The sequence below is a fragment of the Anabrus simplex genome, chromosome X (assembly GCF_040414725.1).
Source record: "Anabrus simplex isolate iqAnaSimp1 chromosome X, ASM4041472v1, whole genome shotgun sequence".
Classification (NCBI taxonomy): Eukaryota; Metazoa; Arthropoda; class Insecta; order Orthoptera; family Tettigoniidae; genus Anabrus; species Anabrus simplex.
In genome coordinates this window covers 115731693-115751460 of record NC_090279.1, presented here as the reverse complement: position 1 = coordinate 115751460, position 19768 = coordinate 115731693, and the positions used below count along the sequence as shown (strand labels likewise).

Here is a 19768-nt window from a genome sequence, read left to right as displayed (position 1 = left end):
CATTTTTATGACGCTTCAAAGGATAAATAGATGCATGTACTTTTCTCCACACATTGGTTATATGCTCATTACATGTCAGAGTCTCATTTAAGGTGATCCCAAGGTTTGTAACAATCTTGGAGTATGGCACTTCGGTATCATCAATGGTAATTGGAGGAGGATTGTGATTACTATTTAGAGCACATAGTAATTTTTTGTATCCAATTATTATGCTTTGGGTCTTTCATGGGTTGATGAGTAAGGCGTTGTTCCTGGCATACAATGTGGGTCGTTGCAGGTCTGTATTCATATGCTGGATCGCTTCACATATACTATCTACACTGGGCGGTAATATACCTGTAGGTCATCAGCATACAGATGGTATTTACAGTGGACAAGTGGGCATGAAATATCATTGATATGCAGGCTGAATAATAAAGGTCCAAGCACAGATCCTTGAGGCACGCCAGATAGTCTGATAGAACATTTGGACGTAACATCGTTTACTGAGACACACTGACGACGATTTGTGAGGTAGGTTATAAAGAAATTGAGCACATTCCGGTCAATGCCAAGGGAGCGCAATTTTGAAAGGAGTAGTTGTATGTTGACTGTATCAAATGCACTGCTAAGGTCAAGGAGCGTGAGTACCGTCACCTGTCGCTTATTCATAGCAAGCCTGATATCATCTGTTACCCGAAGGAGTGCTGTCATCGTACTGTGGCCCTTCCTGAAGCCAGATTGCAACGAGTGTAGTAGTGAATGATTTGCGAGATATTCAGTTAGTTGCTCGTGAATAAGTCGTTCAAGGGCTTTCACAAGCGGAGGGAGTATTGATATAGGGCGGTAGTCTGATGGATAATTTGATGTGGTGTTCTTTAATACTGGAATCACCAGAGCATCCTTCCAAATGTCTGGAAAAGTTCCTGAGTTCATACAGTAATTGAAGATATGAGTAATGATCGGTAATACTGCGCCGATGACATTTTTTATGAAGCCTATTGGAATATGATCTGCTCCTTTCGCTGGAGATTTAATGGAATTTAAGACTCATTTTACTTCGTTTATATTGACAGTTTGCAATGAGAATGTTGGTTCAATATTCAAGTAATTGCCATCTTTGTGTAACGGGATTCCGGATTGGGGTCGAGTTTCTTTGATTTGATTACCAGTGAAATGAGAGTTAAGTATGTCCAACGATATTGTTGATATATGAGGTTCTTTAATTTTTCCTATTCCTATTGAACGTAACTGATTCCACGCATTAACTGTATTGAGATTTTTTGTTTGATTTCTGATATATTTAAATTTACTGTTTCTAATTAATTGTTTCGTTTTGTTCCGTAGACGACAGTATTGTTCGAAATCCGTTTGCTCTTTTGTTGCTCTGTACCGGCGAAACAAAGCATCACGGCGGGCCATTGTTTCTTTTATCTCAGTGTTTAACCACGGAGCAGGAGGGCGAGTAACCCTTGCCTGCAGAATGGGAGCATGCTTGTCATAGAGTCCTAACAATAAGGAGTTAAATCGTTGTACTTTCAAATTCACGTCGTGCAATTGTCGTATGTCGTCCCGAGGTAAATTATATGCGTCATATTGTATGGGACAAAACATGAGATTTATAGGCTGCAGACTGTTCAGTGTACCTTCAGGACGTGCCCACTAAGATGTTTCCTGGTGACCTGAAAGAGTCTCTGTTAACATAAGTGAATACATTCACAATTCAGAACCTGTCAGTAAAGTTAGTTAAGTACTCTTGAGATGTTAGCCACGCTGTTGCTGTTTAGGTTTGAATCAGCTTTTCACACCAACCTACCTTGTGCTAACCTTTACATTTCTATGTAACTACTACTCTAGTCTGCTTGTCATATTCATGTTTTGGACTACCCCTGCCTTTCTTACTGCAATCACTTCTGTCGCCGGTGGTGAGTTGATAGTCAGTGGAATCACTTAATTCTTGACTTGTCATGAAGCCGTCATTGAGAGAAACTAAGGAACTGATATTGTTGAAGAATGTTTCTTTTTTTTTGCTGTAAATTTATGAAAAATTTTGTTTTATTTCTGGTGAAATTTTGTGATTTTAAAGAATTTTCAGGACTCACAGAAGAGACAATTATTTACTTAATCACTGAGTGTTAAAAGGAAAGACATTGATTTTTGTAGTGGAGATCTCCAGTAATATATTTGCTGTAACCCATTTTTTGTATCACCCTGTAGTTGCCACATGGAGGCTTTGATCACGAAATCGCTGCGTTTCGCAACTGAAACCTCTAGAATAAATTTCCCACATTACCATATATGGTGCTGTAATGCTATTGGCGAAAATAATAATAAATTGTATTGGTGAAACTTCGGGTCGAATCATAGGTAGCTTCCCTGATTGGCTGTTTGAGTGTTTCTCAATTTCTGGCCTATTAGCTCCTTAGCAGGAGCAAGGCTCTGTTCAGCGTCTTTGATTTTCGTACGTCTTAACGACTGGAAGCACCTTGTAAGGTGGTCCGTTCAGCGGCTCCAGCCATCCCGGGGTAAGCATGTTTTCTTTCCTCAAGTGTTAAATTAAAATGTAAATTCTTTTGTGCGGAGTTTACCTTTGACCCTGGTTTTTCACCGTTTGGTTTTGTAATGCCTTAGTTCGTTGGCTAGGCATATCCTTTGTTTTAGAGGCTATTCCTTTTACTAACCTTTTGTGTAAATGTAAACTTTAATTTTTTCCATTCGGGTTGCCTCCAGTTATTCCACGTCAATCTAGTGTACACCTGTTGAGCTATGCGTCCCTCACCGATGTGTATTAGGAGAGGACTGCACCTCTATAGGCCTCTGCGCTAAATTTAAATTTCCATAGTTTTCTTGTCTTTTAAACACTTTTGTATTTGCCTTGTAAGATGGTTGTAATTACGTCATATTCCCTGTTAAATTTTCCTTGTAAATTTCATTATCGAAGTTATGCTGACCTTCTTAAAAGTAATTGTAATGTTGTGTTGGTATTTGATTTTCTGAAGAACCGCCGATAGGAACCTTTTTCTTAATTGATAACGTTATCCTTTTAATTGGTGTTTTATACCTTGTTATAATTCTTTAATGTGAGTAAATTAGACTAAAGGGATAATGCTCTCACCTTTCTTTCCCTACAACGTCACGTAAGATCTCGTCCTCTGTACGGTTTCCCAGCCTGCTTCCCATATATCCTTTCTCTAGTTGTCATGTTGGTTATCCTGCGTAGCCATGTGTTGTTGAAAATTAAAATGTTTTTCTGGTATATCATCGGGTGACGTTGTTCTTTCAGGTTTGTTATTTTGCATTATTAAATAATTACGTTTTTTATGTGTACCTTGTATTGTGTGCTCTCTTCTGCAAAAGGGGGGGTAACAACTTCCGTCAAAAACTAAGTGAACAAGTCCTGGGTGTCCTATCATTCTAAGTCTTCCTCTTGACAAGTTTTGCCAAATCATTCTCCTTTCAACAATTCAATTCGCTTTGTCTCTTCATTTGTGCTTTATCCATCTCACCTTCAGGATTTTTCTATAATACAGCATTACAAAAGCTTCTATTCTCTTTCTTTGTGAGCTAGTTACTGTCAATGTTTTGCCATGTTCAAGATGAAAGTCTTCAAAAGCATCTTTCTAATTCCTATTTCAATGTTTGAAGAGAGGAACTTGGTTTTCACTTTTTTTTAAAACCTTTCTTGCTTGTGGTATTCTGCATTTTATGTATTCTAGTGCACAAGTGGGAAATGATACAAACGCAATGTTGCTGTGGTTTTTATGTCATTTTAACAAAAAACGTAAAATTCACAGTCTTATATTAGGACCAAAACAGTAATAAGCAATCCCAAGACCTCCCATGCCTTTATGTACGAAGGGTACAAAATCAGTTGTGGTCTCAATAACAATTGCACACGATAAGATTAAAATAGTTAAGAAGGAGCAGTTTCGATTCCTGCGTGAAAGCCCAGCGACTAGACGATGCCCCGAGGGAAGTGCCGAAAGCCTGTTCAGCAATACAGTCCAAAAAATAAAAATATGAACATCCCTGGACATAATCTAGATGTTTCACGAAACTTGTTCTGTCTTCAAGTAGAGCTGTCTCCTTCGAACTGCTCTGGCCACTCTCTGCTTTATGATTTCCGAGGATTCTCTAAACAATACCACCCGAATGCGATGCTAAGATGTTCCGTTATGCAAGGTCACCTCCGATCACTTTTCCAGCGCAGTACTTGCTCTAATTATAGCAACGAAGGGGCGTTAACGCCAAGATCCGCACGTAGTCTGTAGCTGTCTTTTTGTGAGATACAGTTTCTTGAAAAATGCTTTATCGAGAATTCAGCATTGATGGGAATGAAATTTCTGGACATTTGACCCAGGAAATCGTTTCTTCGAGGAACATATAATGTAAGATTTTTACAATACGATTTAATTAGGATGTTCGTGGGACCACACAATCTCAACAAATAATCCAGGAAAACAGTTTCTGGGAATGGATAAGCAACTTTCCACTATAGTTGGAAATTGGAGGTACAGAAAAAAGCGCAGTTCAACTCAAAACTTCACCACTCAAACTGAGATACAAGAAACTAGAAAGGATAATATTGTTAACGAAAATGCTCACAATGTGCAAAATATAAAAACTTTATTACATTACTCTAGTCCTAGGTATTTGTCTTTCACAGTGTTCATTGCACAATTCACACACACACAATTTTCATTCAAGTGATGAAAACCACACCCTGAATATCACGTGACAGGCCCATAATTTACTTCTTTCCAATCGTCCGTCATTATGGCATCCAGCAGGAAGCCAGAACACCAAACTCCCTAAATTTTATTGTTCAAATGAGTAAGAACTGTGACAACCGCGTTCTTTATTCTGAATTAAAAGCTATTCCACTTATACACATACATCGGCGTCCAAGGGAACCATGAAAAGATGTGTCTAACCAGCTGACTCCAAAGTAGAACTATACCTGCTGATTCTGTGGTCTGCCCTGTTCAACAGCTCAGTACATTTGAACACATTTCTTGTATGTACATAAGGTACATTCCATGTATTCACACAGTGCTTAATAATAAAGGATTTTTTCTGAAAGGGACTTTCTTCTAACCTCACACTTCCCACGTCAAGATGGAAGATCTATTCCTCAACGAGAGTCTTGATGAAGACAGGAAGTAGAAACAAGCTTACAAGTCTAGAGCGACCTCACGGCACTACACAACAGTTGTAGGTACTGAAGATCATCACAGTCAGACACAAAGGATCTAAACTGAAGAGAAGGAATTCCTATGAACAATCCTCCGCCCTCATCAAAATTGTGAGGGTGAATATCGCTGGGGTGAAAAAGAACTCTACTCTAAATTTCGAAAGCTTTCACTTTCATGAATTAGCAAAGTTGTCACCCTTGAATGTCTAAAACATCATCATCTCCTGTCCTGGGGAAGAGCAGAGAATGATGAAGGAGTACAGGAAATCCAAAAGCTGACAAGTGTTAACTACGGCCACAAGGAGATTTAAATGAAGAATATTTTAACTTTTCCCAGCAAACTCGACATTCAAACCGACTTTCTCTGCCATCTGTCCGCTAAACATATAACTTCTTGGAACCAATGAATTCTCTACGCTTCCAAGATACAACTGGCATGCATAGAATCATAAAATAAAGTGTTCTTTTATAAGTTTTCTTAGAACAGACAGCTGACATTGCACATAAGTAGTTCAGTGCAGAGGATATTTCTTACAAATTATATTAATGTGTTGACAAATGCAATGGTAGTGAGTCTGAAATTGCAGGTATGATAATAAAAATGGTGTGGGAAGCAGTTGGGACAGAAGATGAATCTGAAGGAAATCAAAATACACCACAGGACAGGAAATGTTCATTAAGGTACCCTCTCCTCATAAAATATTAGGCCTATTTGGACAAAAGTAATTATCAGTTTTAATCCTGCAGTTAATTCTGTTTCGGACTATGAGCCTCTACGTAATTACATAATATTCCAACTAATGCCAATTTACCTTCCAACCCCATTCAGTGAAATATAATTTGTATAATTTGTATGTCTGAGAGGAAGTATGATTTGCTATCTAAATATCTTCACCCGACGGATCTCGAAAATGAAATAAATTGGGGGGGTTCAGGGTGAATTCCTGCGTTGCCTGCATCACCAAGAAAATAAAAGCCCCCATCAAGTCAAGCAATTCAGACTGAATTTAAGAACAAACAATTTAACATTATGCACCATATTGGATGCTTCTTGATGTATGATTCCAAATGGAGGGGGAGGGGGGGTTCTGCATGTAATTAGGTGATCTCATTGTATCATTTTAGAATAACTATAGTGTATTTTCCCTTGTTACAAAATTTGAAAGCAATAACTTAAGTGGTTTTTACAGAATAAGTTATTTAGTGAAGGTAGTCCACAACTATACCTGACAAGCAAATTATTAGGTACTCTAGGTTTTGCCAGACAGTGAGTCAAAGATAGTCCATGGGAAAGGGTTAATAATCAATCAACTGACCAATGACAAGTCACACATTCGAAAGCATCAATAATGAATTAAGCAAGCAAGCTTTTAGTTATACACCAATGTTGACATCACGATCAATAGCCGCTCAGTTTTACGTGGAGTACAAAACCACTGAGAACTGACTTTTCATTTCAAAATTTACGACATGCATTGGCCATAGCCAACATCGGGAGAAGCCAGCAACACCACCACCAGGCAATCTAACTGCTCTACCAATACTGAACAAGCAATGACTTACATACAGGAACACAAAACATCTATCACTCACTTGTATTTAGTTCCAGTCCTTGGGTGGGGCTCGTTCTTACACCTGTAAATAGTAGGATCTCTCATACAGCCGTTGGCCGAGTTCATGTCTATCTTGGCTCGGACGCAGCACTTCTGCCCTTGTTCGGAACCTTTCTTCATCTCCTCCCACAGTTTCAAATTTTCTTCCACACCTACAGACAGTGTTTAGAAAACTTGTTAAAGCATCGTGTAAAGTTGGAGGCACAGAAAATTATTTCTCTGACCACCAGAACAACAAAGTAAAACAGTCTTCAATAAAATATTATCATGTTTCATAACACAGCAGTGATATAGATGTTGATTCCCATAGGGAACCTGAAATATTTGCCCCAAATGAGTAAATTTACAATACCAAAATAGATGGACCATTACTGGGCATTATAAATTTTCCAGCTAACTCATTCCTGGTTGCCAGCATTTCGCTCCCGTGTGCTAAGTTGGGCTCATCAGTTGGTAAACAGCACACCCACCAAGACGCACGGCTAGTGCATACCGCGGAGGCCACTGTGTAGGCTACTTGGAGCCACCAATACCAATGCACTACAAGAGACTGTCTCATTATAAAAAACTGATGTCTGCCTGGCAGGAACAAATGAGTTAGTTGGAAAATTTATAATGCCCAAATTAACGGACCAAATATATTGGTATTATAAATGTACTCATTCGGGACAAACATTTCAGGTTCCCTATGGGAATCAACATCTATATCATCTGATGGCCAGGCAGGCATCAATTTTTTAAATTGAGACAAAGTCTCTCATAATGCATTGACACTGCCGGTGGCTCCAAGCAGACTACGCAGTTGCCTCCACGATATGCACTGGCCATGCGTCTTGGTAGGTGTACTAGGTACCAACTGATGAGTCCAACTTAGCACAATGAGGGAAACGCTGGCAACCAGGAATGAGTTAGTTGGAAAATGTATAATGTCCAATAATGGACCATTATTAAGTAACGAACGTACGTTTTCATGGCTCACTGTATTAATATGAAGAAACAAATGAATACTGGATTAAATTCACTATGTTTATTTACTGAAGCGGAGCTTTTAGCCAAATTGCATTGCCCTTCATCAGGGCATGCTAAGTTCTGCTTTCGACAGTGAGCAAAGAAATTCAAAGGAACATGGAAGTCATGACTGTACTATCCACGGCCTACCCCACTAATTGGACTCAAGGATCGTCGTGCTGTGATTCACCGCCCTCCGATGACAGTTTCGCTGTTCCGTGGTGGTGTTATGCATGTATTTCTGCAGTACAGGTCTCCATGTATTTGATAACTTGAAGCAGTCTTCCCTGTTGATGTTATCTGGGCACAGCTCTATCTCTATGTCTTCTTTTATCAGTCGAGCACAGAAGTCTTTTACAGGTGTGATGACCTTTCCCTGGTCAAAGAGGATTTCATGGTCTGTACTGTAGAAATGTTCTGTTATGGCAGACTGGCTTATGGGCTAGAGTGTACCATCAGGGATTTACCGTTAAACAAAGCGGAAGAAATTCGTCAGCTGTAAAGAACACGCAGCACGCGAAGGCAACGAACGATACACTCACGAAACAAAGCATCAAATAAATACGCTTGAAAAAGAGGTTGCGTAAATTACACAAGCACATAAGAATTTATCCTTTATCCTAGGGGAAGAGAAGCGGCCGTACTGGAAGTTATATTGGTCAACAATAGGAAGAAGTAAAAATAAATCACAAAATCGGAAGACTAGTTAAAAAACGGAAAGTTCCCGGGTAAATGGGAAGTGTTGGCAGGAACAGCAAGCTGAAGTTTCTCTACCGAGCAAGTGGCCATGTGGTTTGGGTCACGTAGCTATCACCTTGCATTCAGGAGATGGTGGGTTTGAACCCCACTGTCACCAGCCCTGAAAATGGTTTTCCATCATTTCCCATTTTCAAACAAGGAAAATGCTGGGGCTGTATCTTAATTAAAGCCACGGCATTTTCCTCCCCACTTTTAGCCCTTTCCTGTCCCATCGGTGCCGTAAGACCAATCTGTGGTGGTGCGACAAAACAAAGAAACAGCTCAAACTTGCAATGCGTCAAAAGAAAGCTTTTATAAAATTTCACTGGCATCGATATCGCATGTAATCAATATTTCCAGAGAGTAAAAAGTTCAATCTTTCTGGTGGATACAGGCGAAAAAACCTGGCTCGGCAGATCAGCAGCAGCTGCTCGCCTGGCACTATAAGAGGTAAGGGAGAAAGCTGGGCAATAAAAGAAAACGTACAGCAAGAAAAAGGAATGTATGTTTCGGACCTAATCTGTTAGAAGTAAAAGTAATGTTCCCAAGCTACAGAAAGGGGGACGCTAGAGGGCAAGGTGAAACGTGACAAGAGAGTTCAATCAGAGGTAAGTGATTACTCCACTGTGGGTACTGCATTAGCATTAGCCTTACTCTTTCCAGATAACACAGTAAGTTACTGTATGGACACAATAATAATAATTAAATTAATGTTCCACCTTTTCAATACTATAATATGCAATATATTTGAATTACATTTCTAAATTAGGGACTAGTTTCGGTCTTGGCTGGCCATCTTCAGCCTTAATGTAATACATCTAATATTAATACTTTAGCCCGGCTGTCACACCCGCGCAACAATTGTCGTTTGACATTCACACCCACGTAGCGATTGTCGTTTGTTTCCACGCTCATGGCCTTCTAGGGAAGCATGTTGTCAAATGGTGCCCAGTGCTGACAATCTCTGTACTTAGGAACTACAGTAAAAGCTCGTTAATTCGAAGTCGTCGGGACTCAAAAATCGGACTTCGAATTACGTGATTTCGAATTAACCGCTAATTCGCAATTCAGAAGTACCAACACTTGCCGCGTTACAGAATATTCTAAGACCCGTTACTGTATGCAGTTAACCTTGATTCACAGTTTATACCTTTCAAATGCCATGAAAAAAGAACTATTTCCAAAATGTATCCAATAAGGTGCATTTACAGTATTCAAATAATGCACTTGGATGTCTCACTGGCAAACATAACCTCACGCAACGAAAGAAAGAAAGAAAGAAAGAAAGAAAGAAAGAATGAAAGAAAGAAAAAAAGAAAGAAAGAAAAAAGCACGATTCAAAGATGACGAGAAATCTATGCTGGCTCCCATGTGAAAGTCTTTTATTCATTGGATTACTATACTGTATGCATTTTAGATGCCTTGTATTTATACAGAAAGTACCCGATGCCCTTAAAATCTAACTTTCCTATGACTCTATCCTTGTACGATTTCCCGCCACGGCACTCTTCTCGTACTTGAGAAATGTGAACACCTGCCGCGTCACAAAGTATCCTAAGACATTAATACATGCAATCACCTCGATTCACAGTTTAAACCTTTCAAATGCCATGGAAAAAATCTATTTCCGAAATGTATCCAACAAGGTGCATTTACAATGTTCAAATAATGCACTTGGATAAATCCTTGACAAACATAACCTCACGCAACGAAAGAAGAAAAAAAAATCAAAGACGAGGATAAATTATGCTGGTTCCCCTGTGCAAATGCATTATTTTTTGGATTTCTGTACTTTATGCATTTTTAGATGCTTTGTACTGCCATGGAAAGTGCCCAACGCCCTCAAAACATTGTGGCTTATCGAACTTTACTATGATGAGGGGATAAAGAATCTCGCTTCCATGTGCATTGCAATGCACTACTATGACCCCCACCCTTGTACGATTCCCTGGCTAGCACTTTCTCCTTTAAAACCATAAGATCGTTTGGGCTCGCAATTAAAATAAAGCAATGCAGTTTCATCGGCAATGACAATATTGTTCGGTGCCTACGAATTTTATTATATGAGTCACGTTTTTTCGTCAACTGCCGGCATCGCCAGTGTTCTGTTTTTCCGCACACTGGCTGTTGCATGATATTTCGGCGTTCCTTAAAAGGTTGAATACAAAAGAATTCTGATTTCATTTAATTTAGCAACCATGAAGCGCGCTGTAGACCCACCGAAGTGAGTGTAAGTGCGGAAAGCTACCGCTCCACATTCCGGAACACGCGTTCTATTATGACGCGGATGAATTTTGAGTTGAAATTACTCTATGACATACTATTGTTTTAAAATGTAAAGGCAGTTTCGAATTAAACAATTTAAATAACATGCAAAATTGTATCTCATGTTTCCGGGAACGAGAGCTTCTTCGAATTAGGCAGGGTTTTGAATTAACCGATTTCGAATTATCGAGGTTCTACTGTAGTCATATTCAATCAATCAATCAATCAATCAATCAATCAATCAATCAATCAATACTGATCTGCATTTAGGGCAGTCGCCCAGGTGGCAGATTCCCTATCTGTTGCTTTCCTAGCTTTTTCCTAAATGATTTCAAAGAAATTGGAAATTTATTGAACATCTCCCTTGGTAAGTTATTCCAATCCCTAACTCCCCTTCCTATAAATGAATATTTGCCCCAGTTTGTCCTCTTGAATTCCAACTTTATCTTCATATTGTGATCTTTCCTACTTTTATAAACACCATTTAAACTTATTCGTCTACTAATATTGACAAAGATAATAAGAATTCACAGACATAGCACTCCTATTCATCGGTGCTAGCCCTTGACCTCAAGAAAGTTCTTGCCGTGCAGACGGTTAAGAATAGGATCTGGACAAGACATTTTCTTGTGCTTTTATTGTGCTGGGGTTGGCAACGGATTATGATTAACATAATTGACTGCAACGACATCACGGTGCACTTCACATTAGCCAATAGGATACAAATAGCTGCTTCAGAAATGAAAATGGCGTGTAACAGTCTTCATTAGGTTATAAAAGTTTTTTCGGGTGGGATGGTGGGTTCCTGGACTTCGCAATGATCACATCTCTCCTCTGAGATGCTCTCCAAGTAAGATTTCATTATTTCCCATTTAATATAACGTTACAAATAACATGACAGCCGGACTACATTTTTACCCATCTAATAACTAAACAAATGTACAAACACACAATTGAAAACTGACTGAACTATTATCAGACACCCAAGCTACTTAAGACATAAGATTTTCAGAAAACCCACCCAAACAGTCACTACAATCCGTCAAGATTCTTCGCACCCCCAAATTCACAAACGAGCAGCATACAACAGCATGGTGTACCGAGCCTTCAATGTTCGAATGTCTAAGAGAGACCTCAAAAATGAGTAGAACACCATTCGTAATATAGCTAAATGTAATGGATACAACAGCTTCTTTATTGAAAATATAATCAATAAATATAAATATATCCCTCCACCACTTTGAAAAAAAAAAAAAACTCCTCCCTTTCTATCTTTACGTTCAACGAACAAATTTACAAAGTCATCAACATCTTTAAAAAGCACAATGTAAAAGTAGTTTCCAAACCAACAATAGGAATGCACAACTCTTAGATAATGCCACATCCATAAACAAGTTCAATAGTTTTTCAGAATCAGGAGTATACAGGATTATTTGCAACAGTTGTAATTCTTCATATGTCGGACAGACTGAGAGGAATTTTTATATAAGGTACTTGGAACACGTCAATGCTCTGAAGTACAATGAATTTTCAGTTGTAGGATAGCATATGCATGACTATAATCACAAATTCACAGACATAAAACAAGATCTGGAAACTCTCAAAATCATCAACAAACATCACTAAAAGCTGCTTCATACATATAGATCAATATTTTAACCCAAATCCTAATCCTAATGACATTTCAGAAAAGTCAAATATCCTATTTGACCTTCTAATTCCCATTTTAAGAAATGTCAAACCAACAAGTGACAATTCAGTTTTTCATAATATTCACAGCACCTGTCCTCAGCAGCCATCTCTTTTCCCACATCATTTGGCCCGGTCTTAATTCTCCCCTTCCCCTCCACCTCCACAACACTCTACTTTCCACGACCTCTCCACTTGTCCCTCTCTCTGGGGCGTCTATGGCTGAGATTTAATGAATTTTGTCGGGTAAACACCAAATGTGTCACCAGAGATCTTTTACATGCCAACATCGTACGACATGGAGTGTCGAATGGACTTTTTTCCGCCCTTCAAAAATCCAACTACCTCTGCCGGGTTTGAACCCGCTATCTTGGGATCCGGAGGCCGACACTCTACCACTGATCCACAGAGGCAGTTACGATATTGATGAATCGTGTATTCGTGATTGGCAGAAGGAGGAATAACTTCTAAAAAGTAACTGCAATCGCAGAGCATTCTGCAGATTCACAATTAAGTATTTATTTTCCACCTAGTCGATACAATGATTGCTTAAGGCAATTTTTAATGGTCAGTGTTTCCAGAAATTGAAGAATGCCTCCACAAATCTGTGATAGAAAAACGTGAGTTAGTATAAGGTGTTTCTAGTAAATGTGTCAAATGAAAGCACTAGAGATCTCAAAAGAACTCAAAACATAGGGTTTTACTGCAAGCTACGGATGGATACGAAACTTTTATTGGAGAAAGGAATTGTGCATTTGTCTATTTCATAACGTCTCCCTGGAGCGTATGAAGAAAATTTAATGGCCTTTCAGCATCATATTATTCATTTGAGGAAGCAAAATTCTTATTTACTGTCGCAAATTGAGAATGCTGACCAGACACATGTCTATTTTGAAATGCCATTGGAAAATACAGTGAATACGAAGGGTTCTAAAAGTGTAACCATCAGAACAGGTGGTAACGAAAAGCAACGATGCAGAGTAATGTTCTACATTAGCGGATGGAACCAAACTCTCTCCACATGTGGTTCTGAAAAGGAAAACACTTCCGAAAGGTCTGGTGTTATTGTTAGAACACACGAGTTTGGCTGGATGGACAGTGCGTTAGTTGACGACTGGCAACGTCGCACAGCAGCATTGCTACAAAAACAAAACATGCTCGTGTTGGACAGTTACCGAGGACATACAACTGATGCCGTAAAAGTTATGATGAGGAAAGGAAAAACCGATCTTGCGATAATTCCCAGAGGAGTCGCTTCTATTCTACAGCGTTGGACGTGTGAGCGAATCGGCCTTTCAAAACTGCAATGAAACAGTTGGATGTCCGATGGTGATCACGCGTTAACACCAACCGGACGAGTGAAGAAGCCTGAAGTGGGACTAATATGCAGCTGGATCGAGACCGCATGGGCGCGCATTCCAAACGATCTGGTGTCCAAAAGCTTTAAAAAATGTGGAATTTCTAATTCAGTGGACAACTATTTGTGGAAAGATGCCAGCAACGAAAGTTCCTATGGTGAAACTTCAGATGACGATGGTGAACTGTGAATGATCTGAGTATTGGACCTATTTTATTTAAGATTTTTGTGATGATTTTATTAATTGTAAGCTGTTTGAATTTATATTTGTGGTATATTTGAAGAAAATTAAACAGGTATATGAGATATTTTATTTTTTATTTTTTTTCCGTATTTTGCCATCTCAAATTTCGGGTGCGGGTTTTATTCGGTGAGGGGTGGTATTCAGGATTATAAGGTAAGAATGTGTCAGTTTTAACCATATCTTCCTGTGTCGTCCTAACAATGTCCAACAGCATTTCAGCACAATTTTAACAAGCACTACAGGAACATTTCATTTTATTTATGGTGGTTGATGTGGAAACACCATCTAGCAGTTCTGTGTCAGCTGGTGGTTATTTACAGTGACGTCTAATGGCTTGCATACTGCCAACACCACTCAATTAGCTTTGGTGATTAATGATCTGACTACAGAGTCAACATTTACCAGTTCCTGTTTTCCAATTGAAATTGTAATTATTAGCAGTGATGGAACTAACAGTTCTATGAATATTAATGCAAGAAGGAATCTGGATAACGAGCATACTCCAGATGCTAAGAATTTAGAGCCTAATTTATTTGTCAAATTTTACTCTTAGTTCATCCCAGATTTTAATGTCAATTGTGTGTTTTGTACATCTGTTTTTTATGTCAATTGTGTGTTTGTACATTTGTTTAGTTATTAGATGTATTACATTAAAGCTGAAGATGGCCAGACAAGGCCGAAACTAGTCCCTAGCTTAGTAATGTAATTCAAATATACTGCATATTATACGTAGGTGGATCAAAAGGTTAGTTGCACTAACGCACCGCAGCAAACGTGGGCACAGCAGAGAAAGGAACAGACACTGCCCACACGTCTGTTAGGCAGGTCACTGTGGTGTCTCTTCTAGTATTGTGTGAATAGCGGCCAAATGCAATGGCGTGTCAACTGGACGTTCACTCCAGATATGAGGTGCGTGCGACAATCCGATTCCTATGGGCCAAAAGGAAGAATTGCACGGACATTCATCGTGAAATTACTGCTGTGTATAGGGAGCGGGCCATTTCCCGGCAAGGTATCGTAAACTGGTGTCAGCAATTCAAAGCCGGACGCACGGATATCACGGACAACAATCGCGAAGGCAGGCCCGCAACGTCCAGGACCCGTGCAAAGGTCAACAGTGTGAATGCGATCATTAGACAGAACCGGCACATTAAACTGAGAGAAATTGCGACGCAGCTGAACATGTCGTATGGCAGTGTGTTCACCTTTGTTCACGAGGACCTTGGATATCGTAAGCTGTGTCAAAGATGGGTCCCACGTCTTCTCACCGATGAGCACAAGGGACGTTTCCAATCCTCCCTGGCATTTTTGCAACGCCATGCCGGAGACGGCAATGGGTTTCTGCGTCAAATCGTCACAGGCGACAAAACGTAGGTCCACTACTTCACCCCCAAAACAAAGCGACAATCAATAGAATGGGTGCACCCCTCATCACCACAACGAAAGAAGGCCAAGGTTCAACCTTCAGCCGGTAAGGTTATGGCAACAGTGTTCTCTGACATGGCGGGTTTGCTGCACTTGGAATTCATGCCGAAAGGAATGATGATCAACGCGGCGTCGTATTGTCAAATGTTGCACCGGTTACGTAAAGCGATTAAAGAGAAGCACCGGGGGAAATTGAGCGCCGGTGTGATTTTGTTGCACGATAATGCAACACCTCACAAGGCCCGCCAAACGAGAGAACTGCTGCAGCGTTTCAAGTGGGAGGTCTGGCAACATCCACCCTACAGTCCTGACCTAGCACCATGTGACTTTCATCTGTTCGGTAAGCTCAAAACGGAGCTCGGTGGTCAACGTTTCCAGACCGATGAGGAGGGGAAGAACGCTGTCTCCGAGTGATTGCAGAACACTAGAGGAAATTTCTATGCATCCAGCATTGACAAGTTGGTTGTGCATTCGCAGAAATGTTGGAGTCTCTTGGAAACTATGTGGAAAAGTGACGTTACAGTGTATGCCGTTACAGTCGTGTTGCTGTTGTATAGGTGGTGTAATAAATGGCCATAACTGGGAAGTGCAACATATTTTCTGATCTGCCCTCGTAGTATTGAAAAGGTGGACCATTATGACATTAATAATTATTATTGTGATCACAATTCAATACAGATCAAAACCATGAAGTTTATATCCTATGATTACTGTATGGAATAGAGGGGGTTTTTTTTGTTTTTTTTTAACAAGTTTCTTTACGTCGGCACTGAGACAGATAGGTCCTACAGCGACGATGGGACAGGAATGGGCTAGGTGTGAGAAGGAAGCAGTCATAGCCTTAATTAAGGTGTGAAAATGGGAAACCACGGAAAACCATCTTCAGCGCTGCCGACGGAGGGATTCGAAACCACTATCTCCCGAATAATGGATACTGGCTGCACTTAAAGAGACTGCAGCTATCGAGCCCGATGAATCAGGAGAGAAAGCAATATGGAATCAAAATAAGTGTGGAGAAGAGTAAGACAGTGATGACAAGAGGTAATAGAGAAGAGGGAATATTGAAGTAAATGGAAGACCATTAGAAGTTGTGAAAAGCTTCAAATATTTAGGGAGTATACAACGATAATTCAAATCAAAGCAGTGATCAGATTTACTGTGCGGTAGGCCTACTGCTCAAGTAACAGAGACAGATGAATAAAAAAGCAAAGTCATCTCCGGACAGACCATGAAGGCCCTTGGAGGGGTGGAAGGTAAAGGCTTCTATCCATAACCTCGGCTCTGGATGAGGTAGAGGGGTTAGATCTACGCCCAGCCACCTTTGCCCCTAGGAATTAACCTGATACTCATTTCTGGTGTAGGCTGAGTGAACCTCAGGGCCATGTACACCTCTGGAAGTGGAAATCTCATTTCTTAAATTTTAAGCCTTCCTGATCGGGATTCGAACCCATATGCTTCCGGGCGAACCGAGCACGCCTTTACCACCTCGGCCAGGCAGCCCCTACAGAGACAAATGACTGGCCATTAAGTTCTTTTGTATTAATATTGCACCAATATGATACCCTTATCCCTTTTCTCTATAGGGCCACGTATGAAGTGAGACGAATCTTCATACAGAGTTTTTACACGACCAGATGCCTTCCGGACGTCAAACTCATCAGAGGAGCTAATGAGATGAAACAAATGACGTGATATCAGAGTAACTAAAACTGACTATATTTACTGTGTATATAGGCCTAAAAGTCATGTGTTCACCATTTATTGCCTTCTTTATTTTTTTAAATTTAGAAATGCTGCCTTCCAACAAAGGTAGCAAGTAGGACTCATAATACAATCACAAATTTGTTAAAGAATAATGTAGAATACATACGTATACAATTTAATAGTTCTTTATACCCAGAAGTCACTGGACAAAATGGGAGGCTATTGCATAATGGACCCACCCCTTACCTTTTAAGGCTATAAAAGCAGAAAGGAAAAAAAAAAAGGAGTGTAAGATGCAAGGAAAAACAGTAACTTTTGGTAAGGTACCGTTTTTGTATTACGATTACCATTTCTAAACAGATACACGATACTTACTGTTGTTCCTGCACTTCGACTCCACCTTCTGCTCACGCTCTGCCTTCATCTGCTCCGGATCCGTGTCGTCCACGTAAGCCTTCCCGCCCTTCATCATCTTCTCGCACATGTCCAGCATCAAGTCGAAGTAGTCCGAAGTGTGAGTGAACATGTCAGGCTTCACTTGAAGCAGCTTCAAGTCCTCCAAAATCACCTGGAACAAAGACACGTACATGAATTTTAACTGGACGAAGTCTAAAAGTTTAACCCTTGTCAAGCAGATTACGCTTCTGTTTATGAGTGTAATTAATTTTTATAATTTTATTTTTATCGTTAACACACACGAACACTATGAAAATAAGTCATTCATACCTAATTTCATCAGAATAGATTTGCAGGTACCCATTTTTTCTGGAAGAAATAAATACTCAACTACCTGTTTTCGTCCAAACTGCCATAAGCCACACCACAAACATCGCAAAACATATTTATTTTATAACCATAAAATTCTGTCGTCATTCACTTTCTTGCCTACTTATCGTTAATTGAGAAATTCATTAATAGATATGCACAGTATGGCATAACTGTCAATATAGGAAGCAAACTGACAGAACTACAACCTGATTTGTGACCCAACAACACTCCATGGTTTTCTCATCAGTATCATTGAATTTCTCTCAAATTTTGATGACTAATTCCACCGATACTCATCGTCTGAATCTGCCCTATCACTTATGTTTTTCTCACACTCACTTGGACCAATTTTGTTTTTTCACCCATTATTGCTCATTTTTGAGTATTCATCAAAACTAACTAGTAATCATGACTATTTTACACTCGCTTTAAATTCTTTTTAGGGACATATTGTCAATAATAGCTAAAACACAAAAGTTTGCAACATCAAGAAACTTCTGAAAAGAACATCATTGTGGAAATCATGCTTAGCAGCAAAACATTTCTTCTTTTTTCATTCCAAATCCCTGTGCTAAGCCTAACTAAGGGCCCTGTGTATATGCTCCTGACATATATCACCTAATATCACAAACATAATCTAAAATATACAGTCGCGAAAGCGCATAATTTAAAACTCTGGATAAAGACGTCTCTTGCTCTCCGGGAGGAGATGAGTTCCTTATAACTACATAGGTTAATAAAATGTAATAAATTACAATGTTATTGGTTTTTATGTCCTACCAGCTACTTGTAAGGTTTTCAATGACACCAAGGAGCAGACATGGTAATAGATATACAGTATGCAACTAAATAAACAGCAATGAAATTATTGCTCTTCTACTGTCCATGTTTCCTTGGCAACAAAGTATTTATTTTAAGGCGTCATAAGTAACTAATTTGGTGAATCTAGGCGAGGTTAGGGCAGACTCCTGTATGAAAAGCAAGTCCGAACATTACGGAATTTTTAGCAGGAACAGAATTCAAGAGTGCTTACCCGAGGAGAGTGCCATCCCGAAAACCGGGGGACGTCAACCAGATAGGCTGCTCGCAGACGGATAGACCAAGACCGACAGATTTCAGGATACCGAATTCATTTGAACACTGCCTCGCTCACTATATATAGGAATTACTGGCCTTGGAGGCAACCAATCAGCGTGCACGTGTTCCCTATCGCCACCTAGACTCACCAATCACAACCTTACTTTCGATCGAGAACTTTGACTAACATTCTAGAATACGCACGATCGCGAAAGTCGTATTTTTCCAGAATAGACAGAACACACTTTCTAGAACACATACCAACAAAGTAACACACCCTGTACAAAAGTTATGTAACTTTCTGGATCTTTCCAGGAACTATAGACAGAATTCTACTATTTACAAATGCCTATGTTACAACATTATACAGTACAGGTTAGGTCAATAAAAATAAAACATATCGTATTTTTCAAACAAGGTCTTCAAGAAAATACATTCCACTCACATTACATAGTTCACCTGTAACATATTTATTGCCACTGATGTTTCACGGTCCGTACTTATAGACCTAATATAGGCTTTAGCGCTTATGCCATGTCAAGAAAATAAGGTAAAATTCTTTTTAAGCCTTTCTCATGGGCAGTAGAGATTTTCTTCTGATGACGCAGAGCACAGTTCTCTGCAAAACGTAAAGAATTTCACCTTATTTTCTTAACACGACATAAGCCTAAATGCTTATATCCTGTCTATATTTATTTATTGTTTAT

General features: G+C 39.5%; 1 protein-coding gene across 1 annotated transcript in view; it reads right to left on the bottom strand.

The window, feature by feature from the left end:
* Nucleotides 1-19768, bottom strand: part of GluProRS (Glutamyl-prolyl-tRNA synthetase) — a 399755-nt gene that overhangs the window by 286301 nt on the left and 93686 nt on the right. The window contains exons 6-7 of the mRNA XM_068230702.1: nt 17592-17784; nt 6767-6938 (exon numbers count right to left, since the gene is read on the bottom strand). Coding sequence (XP_068086803.1) covers nt 6767-6938; nt 17592-17784 — 365 coding nt within the window. The remainder of the gene's footprint in view (nt 1-6766; nt 6939-17591; nt 17785-19768) is intronic.